At 41.1% G+C, this 15,432-nt stretch overlaps 1 protein-coding gene across 4 annotated transcripts in view; it reads right to left on the bottom strand.

Moving 5' to 3' along the window:
* Positions 1-15,432, bottom strand: part of SH2D4A (SH2 domain containing 4A) — a 60,092-nt gene that overhangs the window by 9,214 nt on the left and 35,446 nt on the right. For all 4 annotated transcript variants that reach the window (XM_019649297.1, XM_019649296.1, XM_019649298.1 and 1 more), the window contains 3 exons: positions 8,040-8,151; positions 6,178-6,370; positions 3,113-3,243 (listed from right to left, as the gene is read on the bottom strand). In XM_019649297.1, the coding sequence (XP_019504842.1) occupies positions 3,113-3,243; positions 6,178-6,370; positions 8,040-8,151 (436 nt within the window). The remainder of the gene's footprint in view (positions 1-3,112; positions 3,244-6,177; positions 6,371-8,039; positions 8,152-15,432) is intronic.

Consider the following 15,432-nt stretch of genomic DNA (forward strand, 5'->3'; position numbering starts at 1 on the left):
GAGATACCACACCCTCAAGCACTACTAGGGTCTTTGGTGAGTATTTCCTGAAAATTTCAGTTCACAAAAATAGCTAGCGAATTTGTTATACATTTTTAAAGAAACACAGTATAAAAGTTGATTTCTATGGTTTAAGCCCCAGGAACATGCATTTAAACAATTTAAATGCCCTGTCCTCAATGTGTTAAAAACTTAGAAAAATACCAACTGCAAAATCGCTTCACAAGGCCTTCTACCAAAACTGTTGGGAATTCCATGATTCTGTGGTTGCACAGTGTAGTGAGCTGCGCTACGAACTTGTAGGGAGGTCCGACTTCCCAGGGAGCAGGTGGAAAAGCATCCTGGGCAGGAATGAGTGCATATGACCTGGGATTAGATCCCTGGTCTCCAGCCCACTAGGCATATGGGAAGCAACCAAGAGATGGCCGGCAAGTCCTCTTGATCAGTCCGTCTGAGTCTTAACACCAAATTGACCCATGTGAAAGCTAGAGATGTGCTTTGGCTCTCAGGAAAATTAGCAAAACATAAAAAAGAATGTGAGGATATTTTCAATGTCTTCTCCCACAAGCCCCACATCACCAGTGGGACCAAAAGTCCAGTGAAAATTGAGACCATGGTCTCTGTGAAAAAAGCTTTAAATTCTTGCTGAGAGAGTAGATGTGGGGAGACTGCAGATCTAGATTTGCTCAAGATCATGAAAAGATGCTCAGGAAGTCGAGTTCCGTAATTCATTTCAGGATCTCTCTTGCATTTGGGATGTTTCATCAAGCTCCTCCATCTAGGAGTTCAGAGGCAATACCCTGTTTCACCGATTACAAAACTGGCATCACAGGGCACGCACCCATGGCAGGACATTTCAAAGCTGTATACAATTTTGCCTCATTTTGACCCCAAGTGGGAAAAGAGACCTGACACAGATCTGGGATCTCCACTTTTCTCTGCCATTGCACTTCTCTAGCACTGATCCATTAATCCTTGCCAAACGGATAGTTCACATGGCTGCCCCAAAGATATTTCAAACTCAACTTATCCCAAATGAGCTCATTATCTTCCCCCTTTTTCCCTTCCCTAAGTCTCATCTTCTTATGTTGCTTCTCTCAATTGACAGCACCCCACCTTCCCCCCAGCCCCACAAACCAGAGATCCAGTAGTCTTCATTTCCCTTGCCCTCTCCTAGCCATGCCCATCCTTATCTAAAGATAATTAAGAGAAAAGGGTGGACGTATCAACTTCTGTGGGGTAAAGAGTTAGGTGACTAAAGCAGTAACTTAAGAAGGGTAATTTATGGAGTATATGACAATGAAAGGAAGATCTTCCATCCCAATATTTCAAAACAGGGTTTGAGATAAATAAACAATTATACTTCAAGAAGAAATGTCATCTGTCTTCTCTTTATGATAGAAATATGTGAAATTTTGTCTTCTTAAAACTAAAGACATTGATTTATATTGACAACATGGCTGTGTATTTATTACATTGTTACGGGTATATTGTATGTTATTTATTTTGCTTATGACTATGATAAATATTTGTATAAATAAAAATAAACTAATAGCAAAGCAATTAATAAGTTATTATATGAAAAACTCAAAGAGTCTTATTTTTCAACCAAAGTTCCAACTGGGTTTATAGTCCAACTGCGTCTTCCAAGCTTTTCGCAACTGTTTCAAACAGAACTGCCTGTTAAAATACCAGGATTTTTAATAACATCAACTAACATTTTCAATTTCTCACTCCCTGCTGTTAAAATAAACTACCACCCTTATAATCAGGGATGACAGCCTCTTCTGCCCAATGACACAGAAACTACAAAGTGACTGATTTCCTCAGTTCTTATCTTAAAAAGGAAAATAGAAAAGGCAATATAAGACAAACGGTGATAGCCATGACTAACATGTAATTGAAGCATGTTCTGTTCATCTTTTGACACTTATCACCCTTTCTGCCAATGTCTTTGGAACAAAATGGAAAGGAAGGAGGCATATATAGCTTGGTGCTAGGAGGGAGGGGAGTTTTTCTAGGAAAGGACACTTACCAAAGCCTGAATTGCCAAAGCACACGTTTTCCAGGGAAACGAGAGAGTTCTGCAGTAATGTTCTGACTGCAAAAGCAGCCCTCTACCAGAAAGTCTACCCCCAGATAATTTGTTTTTAAAGAGTTTGCTATGTTATGTGTTTGGGAGCTTATTTTTGTGGATATATTTATTTGTCAGATGATATTACTTAAAAGAGAGAAACTTAAACATAATTCAAACCAAGATACCCTTTAGGACAAGTGTCCTCTGTGTGAAAACTTTGCTTTTGCTTAAAATACTTTTGTTGTGCATAGAGCCGATTAGTCCAATTTAGCCACAGACTTTACAGAAGCCAATTGAGGCAAAAATCCACTTTCTTTACTTGAAGTCTAAGAAATTGAGAAGTCATTGAAATGTGAGCTGGGTAGAGGGCTTGAATTAATCAGCTTTCTAGGGTCAAATAAAGAAATGGTTTATTAGCTGATATCTGATTAGGCCCCAGCAAACTCACCTTGCAGCCTTAACTATGTACTGGAAATAACACAGAATTTTTAAGTTAAAGATCACAAGTTTCACTCCTTCACTTAATAGATGAAAATGATGCTCAGATAAATTGATTTGCTACAGAGAAAGATGATTTGTTCAAGGTCACTTAAGTAGTTATGGGAGCGCTAACCTTTCAACTGCTTGAACGGCTTGACCAATGCCTTGCCCACCACACCCAATGGCCATATTGGACTCTTCCTCGATGGAACGTGGACCAAAGGCAGTGCCATTTGATGGAAGTCACACTCAAGTGCCCTGCTGTAAGTAAATAGGAGGCACTGCTTTCCCTATCCACCCAGGAGTGTCTTATTTGTGGTGGTAAATTAACCCATAGGGCATGCAGTAACGATGACTGCTGACTGCTTTCTAAATGCATCATGAGAATGCAGCTCACTGAGAAACCTTTGAAAACCTGCTCTGTGAAAATAAATCATTTCAAAGACTCTTCTTGAGCAGCCGGAATAAAAGGAAGACTTTATTCTTTTTGCATTCCTGGTTAGCAGTTTCATTTGCCATCACATGAGGTTCCATTGAGGGAACCTCTGTACTCACCATGGAACCAGATAGCTATGGTGTCTGAGTTTTTCTCATAGCATGCTCGCAGAGGTAGCTGCTCCTCTTTAAACCATCGGATGATGTCCTCCCGGGAAGAGTTGAATGCTGTCCTCATCACTCCTTTATCTCTGTTATTTATAAAACCAGTTTTCGAGTTAGATTTAACTAATTTGAAAATAATGCCTTCAAAAAAAAAATATATATATATATATATAGAGAGAGAGAGAGAGAGAGAGTGAGAGGAAGAGAGAGAATGAGAGCTGTAGACATTTGAAATCTAATTACATGTGCTGAGCTAATGGGAGGTTGGACCCTTACACACTGACATTATGCAACTCCTCAAGAGCAGAGTATAGGAAGGGACATAAGTCTGTCATTTGTCCTTCCAGTCCTATAGGGTTAGTCTTGGGTATGAGCTACTGCTGTGCTAACACATAGATTTTAATTTATTTTTAGTATGAATTAGAAGCTCCATTAACTCCCAATTAAAATTTGAGAAAATAAGCATTAAAAAGTGCAATCCACCCCCCAGCACTGTTTTCCTGGAGAGCTTACTTGCAAACACAATAAATCAAATGCAATAGAATAAACTTCGTTCCTAACATTTTTATTATTCGATTTTTCTTCTTTCTCTGTCACTAACCTCCCTGACTTGGTTTCTTCTCTCCCACACTTTGAAGAGGGTTAGTTTTGTTAAAAGACAGCCTGAGAAATATAAAGTTAAAGAAAGAAGAGTGTTTCAAGAAAAAGATATATGCAGCAGAAGCATTTGGAAATCAATTTAGTAGTAGAACTTAAGTTCTTGGATTTAGTCAACTTCCATTATAAAAAGTACCACTGCAAGGTAATGAACGTTATTTCCAAGTTGTATGCAACAGCCCATTAATTTTGAGCAGAATTCAATGTAAAAACAACAGTGAGTTTGAATGAGCTACTGGAATGTCCTGTCATGTAAACTTATAGCTCTTCATGACTTTTATGGTAACATGCTACCATGAGTTACATGTGACATATTATCAGATGGACAGATATACATGTACATATGCTTATACATACATGTATAGCATCCTGGAGAAAATAGCCTATAATATTTGACTTTTTGGGGGAGGAGACACTACACATACATGAGATTATATAATTAGTTTTCAAATTAGGGTGTGTTTTTTTTCTGTGGGAAGTCTTTAGAGATCAAGCAAAAACTCCCAAAGACAACTAGTCTGTGTTTTCCTGGGCTGGCTTGTACCTGACTTTGGTCATCCCTCTTTAAAGTGCCAGCCCTAAAACCATCCAGTCTGGCTGCCTCACAAGAAGCACTTCATGCAAATGTCTTAAGTCGGAAAAAATGAGCTAACGGAGCTCAGCTTAAAACAAGAATTACCCTTGTTAAAGGCCACCTTCATTGCTGTCAGTTACATACAATATTTTAGTATACTCTAAAAATATTGCAGGTGAGGGCACATTATGAGTCAGGCTCCCACCCCTGGAAGAGCCTGGGGAGCAGGAGTGGGTGCACAAACCACCCTGCCAAGTCCATGGCCAATGCACTCAGACAAGCTCATGCACCGGAGAGGGCCCTGTGCAGCAGCTCACACCTTTGTGACCTGGTCACAAAACTGCAAGGAGACCGGTTTCCTGACTACCTTTCTTGTTTTGTTGTCCATAAAAACCATTGCCCAAACTGTCACTTTGTAGAACATGGTCATTTAGCGTTGGTCCCCAAGTCCCAAAATGGAACCTTTCCGCTGAGTAAATAGAAATAATTACAGGAGAGGAAAAGGCCCACCTTCATGTTTCCTCTGAGGTCATAATCCCCATTAAGAAAAAACCCTGAAGATGACTCCAAACAAAGGGAAATTTTTGTTGTTGTTTTATTTCCCATTCTCATAACGGAGTATTTTTTTTTAAATATATTTTTTTCTTGTGAAATACACATTTTTTTAAACTAGTTTCAGCTGTACAACACAGTGCACTAGTTATACTCTTTACCCCTCCAAGTGACAACTCCCCTCCCCCAATCTGCCGCCCCACTTCCTCCCCAATATCATACATATCTATTACAATTCCCTTGACTCCACTCCCACACTATACTCCATGTCCCATGACTATATATGTGTGTGTGTGTGTGTGTATATATATATATATATATATATATATATATATATATATATATATATATATATATGTATTCATTTATAGTTGACATACAATATTATACAACATCAGCTTCAGGTGTACAGTGCAATGATCAAGCCTCTACCAGAGGAGTATTTTTAGTTTTTATTTCACAAGGCAAGGCTTTCGACAGCTCTGTTTCATCTAATCAATATCTGATTTCTCGTTATAGTAAATATCACCCTTCTATCTATTATAACATGAAAAAAATCATATATCAATAACCAGGAGGAGAAAAGGATTTTATAATCAGTTAACATAAGGGGTAGGGGGCGTCTGCTATGATATTATGGCATTTTTCTTTAGAGATTTTTCAAAACAAGTTGTTTTGCCTAATTACCCACAACCTAGGAAGCAAAGGTACCATCCTCACCAAATAAGTTCATTCAAAAAAGGAACATTTCCTAATTCTCAACATGTGAGTGTGGCTGTGTATCCCAGAGTGAGAATTACCATCAAACCTTTAACCCTGAGCAATGAAAATGAAGCTCTACTGCTGACATGAAAGTCAGCTAGCCCTCAGGTTCCTATTGTGATAATCTTTCACTATTAAGAACGATACTGGGAATTGGGTCCCCTTGTCCCTTCACTGGTTCAACTGCTGCCACCAGGTGGAGGTGGGCTAGTGGCACAGGAAATTAGCGAACTCAAATGCTCATGTTCAAAAGGTATTGTTGGGTATATTAATTGTAACCACTGTGGATATTTTACAGATAAGAAGAGGATGAATGCTAAACCAGGTATCTCAGGAAGATAGGCTTAGAGGTGAGGCTGAATTTAGTTACACAGCCAGCCAGCTGGCCCTCCACTTCCTGAGGCTCATCATGCAATTTGTCCTTACTCAGCTCATTTCAACCCTTATTTTTAAGGCCACCTGCAAGACTTCTTACCTAAGAGACATTTGAAGGAATACATCTGGGACTGGGAACTTAGGCTTGGGTGGAAGCGGGGGTCTTTTTGGTTTCTGTGGAACACACTGCAGTCCCTCACCACTTCTTCCTATTTGGCATAACCTCTTGTAGTCTTCCCGGGCTTGTTTAGCCAAGGAGCGTCTCCTCTCATCAGCTGCTTTGGATTTTCGCACTAGAAAAAACAAAAAGGGTTTGAGACAGGCCCTCATCAGCCCACAGAGACGGTCAGGAGAATCAGCAGTGCAGCTGGTGAACAGATTCTGTCATCTGCTGATAATAATGAGCAATCACTATCAATGCCTATTATTCAGATAGTTAGAGCTTGCACAACTGCCCAACGTTCATGGCAGAATTCCTCTTTCTATGGGAGTTTGGGGATTTTCTGACAAGGAGAGAAGAGGAAGAGGAGGAAGAAGGGACAAGATAGAAACGTAGAATTATTTGTTTGAGAAGCTCCTGCAGTTGGTAAGACTAAGTGATGGGTCACAGCCTGAGTGAGGATTCCAGTTGGCAGGGGGGTCTTTGAATAATAAGAGGTGATGTCATATCATTCACACACTCGAGTTCAAGATGTCACTTGCCCTGACTCACTAGCAAAGATCAGGCTGTCAGGAACTCCTTCCTCGGTGGCTCAGCCTGTGCACAAGGTGAACAAGCAGTGAGTGAGGCTCACCGCACGTCACACTCAGAGCCACTGTGCGCTGAACTCATTTGTGAATCGGCCTGCCAGATCAGAGTTAAGTGACTGTTACCACAGACAATCGGAGAATATGCTGGTACACATCACAGTACCCCAAGGCTGCCTTTTAACATCTCCTTGTAAAATAGAGGGTTTACTGTGTTATTTTGCTTTTGTTTTAGCAACATACTATTAAAGGACTCTAATGCAGGATGTAAGAATCATTTTTATGGAGTGCATTTACATTTCAGGCATTATTGGTCAAATGCTTTCATGTTTGACTTCAATGAGATGCCAAAGATGTTCCATTACGCTCGGATTTCACTGCACAGAAGTGATTTGGTCTTGCAAATATTTTCATTTCACAAAAATTGTCTTTGTAATGGAACTGAAGATCATTTCAGGATTCTCAGCATCCTGCGAACATTGCTACTCCTCTTCCTCAAGCTGCCTCCAGGGCTGATGTGGCAGCTGAGGCTTCTTTGCCTGAGTCAGATGGAAACCCTAGTCCTATTTCAAACCTGAATTCACTTAGCATCTTCAACATGCTCTGCTCTGCCTTCACCTGCACTGACTTCTTTCCGAGGGGGTTATCTCTGGCAGTGTTAACTCAAAAAGGAGTCAGGGTTGGGTCACAGGCGTCAGGAGAGGGATGCTAAGACATCCAGCCTGTTATTCCTGTGTTCTGATTACAAAGTTGTGTTCCCTATTGAAAATTTAGACAACTACAGAATAACAACAAGAAGGATTCAAATAAGTAACCTTGAATCCCACCTGTCCAATAAAACTAATGTTAACATGTTAATAGCCTCCCACTTCTTTTCCTTCATATACCTAGATATTTGGAAATAGGAGTATTTTTCATACTATTTTATGTTTTTTTCTCTGCAAGCTAAAAAGATGTAACATATTCCAAGGTCATAAAACACTCTTCTGAAACATGTTTTTTTCGTAGCTATTTATACTCCATCATATTGCTATATCATAACTTGGATGGTACAAAGATGAGTTGAGAACCTTTCTGCTATTCAACAAGTGGTTCGTAAGCCTTTGGGTAACAATTCAGTGTTAAAACATCCCTCAGCCACCACTTTAAGTACTTTCTAGATTGCTCATTTTATTACACGAACGAATCTGCTGCGAGAGGCCTCTGGGTACTCACGAGATGCTTGCCACTCAGAATCTTCTTTCCAGCTCTTACAGATCTGCTTGGCTCTCTCTTCATCTGTTTGTTTTATTTCTTCATCTTGTGTTTTCTTTGTGGATTCTTTCTTCTGTTAGAAAACTCAGAAACAAATGCTAGTGAGTGACTCTGGCAGTTTCCTTAGAGGCACGCCTGGTTTCTATCTGACGCCCTCTGGCCCCTACGGAGTCACATGGGTGCTGTGGGGAAAGCCTGGTGTCAGCCGTACCTGAAGCCAGCGCTACTGCTACCTGGTTGTACAGCTCCATGGCTGATTACTAAACCTCTCTCAGGCTGGTTCCCTGGATTTAGATATTTAAGAATATTTCATAGGGTTATAATGAGGGTTAAATCATTTTTTCAAAGTGCCTAGTACAGTGTGCAACAGATAGTAAGAATTCAATAAATATTCATTTTCCTCAGTCATAGCACTTATCTGCTTTAAATTGAGTCCTCTGACATACTGTGTAAACTCGGTTTCATGGTACCAGTGTAAACATGACAGTACCTGCCAGGTTCCACAGAATAACAGTACATTCCTAGAGCGATCTCAGCTGTATCTCCACATGCTCTCGAACCATGTGTGTGAAAATGTGGCACTTACACATGATTTTAGGTGGCTCAGAAAGGAATTTCTTTTTGTTTTAAAAAAGATAAAACAGAAAAAAAATTGTTTTTAAAGCATGCTCTTTGAGAAGGGAAAAAATATATATATAAAAACACGAGTCTTCCTTTAAAAAGGAATTTGGTGTTATTTTGTGGTAAAATATACATAACCTAAAGTTTAGCATCCTATTCATTTTTAAAAGTACAGTTCTGTAGCATTAAGAACATTCAAGGGAATTAATTTTCGACTAATGAGAAACTAACACATCAAATCCATTGGACCTAAAAAGTCCTTTGTTTATTTGGGTACAGCCTTCTGAGCATAAGAAAATTGAACCTTGCAACTTGGTGAAGTAAGTAAAAGCCTTGGCTACAATAAGTAATGAAACAAGCTGAGAGGGTCATGTGCTTTATTTCATTCTCCATCACAAAACTGAGAATTCTTTTTTCTTTTGTGTTTTCCTAGAAAGATAAAGATTTTCTTGATGTTAAATTATTTCACCACAACCAAAATATAAACCTTGATGTGAAACTTTAATCATTGTGGGAAGTCATAAATCATAGTTAATATAAATGGGAATAATTCATAAACTGTACTTCACTTCAGATGTAACTCAACTTTTGTGTATTTATTGTCTTTTTTTCTTTTTTAAAAAAGATTTTCATTAAAAATCTAGCTAACATACAATATTATATGAGTTTCAGGGGTACACCATAGTTGTTCATCATTTATATACCTAAAGAAGTGATCACCATGATAAATCCAGCAACAATTTGACACTGTACCACGCTATCACAATATTATTGACTATATTCTACATGCTATACTTTACATCCCCATGACTTATTTGTTTTATACCTAGAAATTTGGACCTTATTGCCCTTCACCTTCGTCCCCCTTTTTAATTTTTCAATTACAGATGACATTCAATATTATTTTATATTAATTTCAGGTATACAGCATAGTGGTTAGATATTTATATAATTTAAGAAGTGATCCCCTGATTACTCTAGTACCCACCTGGCACTATACATATTTATTGCCATATCATTGATTACATTCCTTATGCTTTACTTTACATCCCCATGACTATTTTATAACTACCAATTTGTACTTCTTTTTTTTTTTTTTTAATGGGAGAATTGGGGGGAGGGGAACAGAGTTGGGGAATCGGGGAAGGGGAACAGACAGGCAAATTGCTGTTTTGTTATTCAGTCTAGTTGTGGAGGATGTCGCTTCACTGGCCCAAGTTGGTATGATCATTGTGCTCTTCCCGGGTGAGGCAATCGGTCGCCGGTCATTGGTTGGCTGCTCACAGTGGCTCCCAGCAGCTCACGCTGGCTGCCAGCCAATCACGTAGCTCATGGCAGCCCACTGCTGCCCCACTGCAGCCTACACCATCGCCAGCGACTCACAGCAGCCCAGCTCCAGGTTGAGCTGTTGTTCATCATCTTAGCTGTAGAGGGCGAGCGTCACTGGCCCTCAATGTGGGATCCGAACCCCAGCTCTATTGTTCAGAGCTGGTGCTCCCAAGTGAGCTCTTAACCAGCTGAGCCACTCAGCCGGCCCCCAATTTGTACTTCTTAATCCCTTCATCTGTTTCACCCTGCCCCATAAACCCCTTCCCATGTCTCGCCACAATTAATCTAGTACCCATCTGACACCATACATAGTTATTACAATATTATTGACTATATTCCTTATGCTATACCCCTACATCCCCATGGCTACTTTATAACAATCGATTTGTACTTCTTAATCCCTTTCCCTTTTTCACCCACACTCCCACCTGGCAACCATCAAAATGTTCTCTGTATCTATGAGTTTGTTTCTGATTTGTTTGTTTGTTTATTTAGTTCTTTAATTCCACATATAAGTGAAATCACATTGCATCTGTCTTTGTCTGACATACTCCACTCAGCACAATACCCTCCAGGTCCACCTATACTGCCACAGATGACAAGAACCCATTCCCTTCCATGGCCGAAAAATGTTCTATTGTATATATGTACTACCTCCTCTTTATTCATCCATCGACAGACACCCAGGCTGCCTTCACATCTTGGCCATTGGAAACAATGCTGCAATAAATATATGGATGCACATGTCCCCTCCAAGTAGTGTTTTGGCTTTCTTTGGATAAATATCCAGAAGTGGGATTACTGGGTCCACTCTTTACCCCAGCTTTTTGTTTTGTTTTGTTTTATTTCTATTTTCATGAAATATCTTTTTCCATGTCTCTACTTTCCATCTGTGTATGTGTGTTTCAATCTGAAGTGATTCTCTTGTAGGCAGCATATTTAAGAGTTTTGTTTTCTTACTCATTCAGCCCTCCTATGTCTTTTGATCAGAGCATTTAATCCATTTACATTGAAAGTATTATTGATAGATATGTATCTATTGCCATTTTATTATTCATAATTTTGATCTCTTTTTTTCTCCCCCATTTAAAGAAATCCCTGTAACATTCCTTGTAATACTGGTTTGGTGGTGATGAACTCCTTTAGCTTTTTCTTATCTGGGAAGTACTATATCTGTCCTTTGATTTTAAATGATAGTCTTGATAGGTAGAGCACCCGTGGTTGTAGGTTGTAGCTTTTCATAACTTTGAACATTTCCTGCCAATCCCTTTTGGCCTGCAAAGTTTCTGTTGATACATCAGCTCCCTTATAAGTTACTAGTTGCCTTTCTCTTGTTCCTTTTAGGATTCTTTTTTTGTCTTTAACCTTTGCCATTTTAATTGTGATGTGTCTTGGAACCCTGTTTGGGTTCATCTTGTTTAGGACTCTTTGCACTTACTAGGCTTGTATGTCTATTTCCTTCACCAGGTTAGGAAAGCTTTCAGTCATTATTTCTTCAAATATGTTCTCAATCCCTTGCTTTCTCTCTTTTCCTTCTGGTACCCCTGTGATGAGAATGTTGTTATGCTGGATGTTGTCCCATAGTCTTTTAAACTGTCCTCATATTTTTGGATTCTTTTTCCTTTGCTGCTCTGATTTGGTGTCTTCTGTCACCTTGTCTTTCAACTCACTGACTCAGTCCTCTGCTTCATCTAGTCTGCTGGTGATTCCTTCAGTGCAGTCTTTATTGCAGTTATTGTATTCTTCACTTTGACTACTTTTTTATTTTTGTGGTTTCTATGTCCTTTTTTATGCTTGCCATCTCTTTGTCGAAGTTCTCACTGAGTTCCTTGAGCATCCGTATAACCATTGTTTTGAACTCTGTATCTGGTAGGTTGCTTGCCTCTATTTCATTTAGTTTTGTTTCTGGAGTTTTCTCCTATTCTTTCATTTGGGACATATTTCTTTGTTTCCTCATTTTGTCTTTCTCCCTGTGTTTGTTTTTATGTATGAGATAGATCTGCTATGACTCCCAGTCTTGGCCAGGTGGCTTTATGTAGTAGGTGTCCTGTGGGGCCCTGGCACAGTCTCCCTGGTTACCTGCTCCAGATGCTCCAGGAGTGTCCCTTGTGTAGGTTGTGTGTGCCCTCCTACTATAGTTGAGCTTTGATTGCTATTGGCACATCAGTGGGTGGCACTGACCCTCAGGTTGATTGGCTGCAGGATTTGGCCACATCCACAGCTTATGGGCTGCTGTGCAGGGGGCTTACCCCATGGAATGGGATTTGCTCAGCAGGCACTGGCACCTGTTGAGACCGCCCTTTGTATATGCTGCTTGTGGGGGTAATTGGGCAGTGCTCTGCTGTGGTCTGAAGCCAACCTCCAGGTATGCTGGTTCTGGGGCCTCGGAGGGGCTCCAATGCAGAGTCACCCACTGCCTGTGACCAGCCGGGGACTACCTGGTAGGAGCTACACAGCAATTCCTGGATTTTCGATGCCTGTGCTAAATCTGGAGGCATGTGGGTGAGGCCACCCTGTGAACTGAGAATTACTACCACCAGTACCAGGCCTGGGTAGCTCTGCAAAAAGCCAGGACATCCCAAATCCTGCTGCCACCTGCTGGCTCCCTTAAAGTTTAGCTGCTGATAAAGCCTCATGTGGTATGCAAGTTGGGTAAATCAGGGTCTTAGGGAGTCAGTACCGTGGGAAGCATTGTGGTCACCAGGTTAATGTAGACTCTGGTTTGGTGCTAGCACTGAGCCTGGAGCTACTCAGCAAAATTCTCAGAGCACACTGAGGCCAGTATCACCTGCCTGGAGTTTGTGGACTCTGATAGTTTTCCAGGAAACAGTGCAATGCAGGCAGGACTGGCTGCTCGCCGAGAAAGTGCCTCTGGTGTTGGGGGAGTTGGACGGGATGGGGTCTCAGTGAGTCCAGGGTGGAGTCCTGGAGCTCATCAGACCAATGAAATTCAGATTTGGCCGTAAGCGTAGGGGGAGGGCTCAATACATTAAATATGGCAGCCGCCTGCCAGCACAGAAGATGGACCGTTCCCAGGGAAAATAGGACTCTCCTCCAGCCCTGGCCTCAAAGCCATGCACCTCAGTCTGTTACCTGTATGCTTCTGACACCCCCCAAGTCACCATCCCTCCGCTGGAGCCCAAGGTGAGTGCCTGCGAGTGAGTGAGTCTGTGCGCGGGCCGTTTAAGAGGATGTCTGGGTTTCCCACTGCCTTCCATCCCACCTGGATGGTTGGAATCCCCACTGTGTTTCACAGGTAGTTTTGGGGGCTCCTCTTCCCATTACCAGTACTCCGGGCCGGGGAGCCTGGAGTGGGGCTGGGGTCCTTTACTCCCTCAGGGGGAACTTTCATGGCCAAGGTATCCCTCCCTGTTTTCATCTGCCACACTGAGGTTTGGGACCAGCCCATTCAAGTTTTCGCCCCTCCTACCAGTTTCCTCATGGCTTCTTTATATCTGTAGTTATAAAACTTCGGTTCAGTCAAACTTCAGATGGTTCTCCAGGTTGGTTGTTCTATAATTTAGTTGTAAGTTTGGTGTGTTCATGGAATGAGGTAGGCAGTGTCTGTCTACTCCACCATCTTGGGTCTCTTCCCTGAAAAGCTTCATTTGTTTTCTTACCTTCTTTTCCTGTCCTGAGCTAAGCCACCTTGGCTTGCTTGTCAATATTATAAAAATGAAATGACTGCTAAAATTTCCCATTCCCTTACTGAAGCTGTTTACAAGCTTGAAATACATAAAAAGTCCTGCTGGCAATTTTTAAGCTTAAACGTAAAAAAAAACCCAAAAACATAAAAGTGGAGCTTTGTTCATCTTCCATCTGCATATTTTAAAATGATTAGAAAAAATATAGTTATTAAACTATGATACCATGGATATTGTTGCTTAGGAAAAGCAAGAAATTCACAAAGTGAGTCTATCTGAGGAAAAAAGTGAAAAATAATGCAGATGATACTCAAACATCTGAGCGTGCTATATTTAGTAAATTATATTCCTTTTCAATCTTCAGTGCAATCATATATGGACGCAGTGGAAAAGGAGACAAAAATTAATGAGTTTCACAGAGTAATAGCAGATGAGACCTGGCCCTGACCACTGTATTTCTTCAAATCAGCTAGAAAACTTAAGAAAAGTAAAGTTGATCTTTACTTTTTTTATTTAGAAAACCATCATTTCCTCTTTAGAAGAGTTTTGCTGGAAGCAGGTGGGTCCAAGATGGGGACTGTGAACCAGGAGTGGGAAAGGCAAGGTGAAAACTGGAAGGGAAGAGGCAGCAGGGCTGACGCTGGACACTAGACCAGATGCCCAGGGGCAGAGGTATGGAGATGGAGGCAGCAGCTTGAACTGTGAACGGTCACAAGGTCTCCTATGGGAAGGCATTCTTATCTGGCCTGTTGATGGAAATACTTCCCAGCCATTCCTCATTAGACCCTCCCCAATGACCCTAAAGTAGGAAGACTCTATTTTGTTACCTTTGTTCTACAGAGAAGCTTGGTAAGTTATCTGCTCATTCATTCTCTTGAATTCTGATATAATTTCTTATCAGAAGGCTCATATAATTTCTTATCAAAAGGATAAGAAATTACCCTTTCCTTCCTGAGGGAAGGAAAGAAATGGCCCATGGCCCTGGGCATTCTCAGTGAGAGGGTGTGAAAACTATGAAAGTCTGGCTCTCTGACATCCAAAAATGTTTGAGAACCTCTGATCTAATCCACCCCCGGTCCACCCTATTTGAGACAAGAAACCTCAAGCCCAGTCTAAACAGTGATGTGCTGCACACCTCAGACCACTTCTCTTTTCCATCTAATCTCATTGTCTAGATGATCTCATCTTTCATCCTGGCTTGAAATAACACCTAGATACCAAGTTCCTTATAAGGGTCAACATGATTCTCAGCCCTTATCTCCCTTCTCGTTTGTTGACCTCCCTGCCACTCCTTGACAATGTCAAGTGAGCCTTGGCCTCTATGCCTTCATACCTGCTGTTCTCTCTGCCGGGAGCATACTTCCCGCCTCCCCACCACCTCCACCATCCACATAGCCCCCTCTTCGTTCCTTCAGGTCTCTACTCCAACATCACCTTCTGAGAGGAGCCTTCTCTGACCACCTCTCTAAGAAACCAATTCCCACCCTGCTAGCATTCCTCAGCTCCCTTATCCTGAATTATTTTCTTCCATAGCAATTGTGACCACCTGACTTCATAGAACTGTTTATTATCTGTCTCCCCTAATTGGAATACAAGCTTCCTGAGGGCAGGGCTTTTACCTGTTTTGTTCACTGTGTCTCCAGTGTCCATAACAGTGCCTAGCACAGGGGAGAAACTCAGTACACGTTGGTTGAATGAACACACAGATCCTTTGTCTTTCTCACCTGTCTTCATTTAAAATGATATAATGTAATCCAGGC

Source organism: Hipposideros armiger, unplaced genomic scaffold (assembly GCF_001890085.2).
Source record: "Hipposideros armiger isolate ML-2016 unplaced genomic scaffold, ASM189008v1 scaffold_131, whole genome shotgun sequence".
Classification (NCBI taxonomy): Eukaryota; Metazoa; Chordata; class Mammalia; order Chiroptera; family Hipposideridae; genus Hipposideros; species Hipposideros armiger.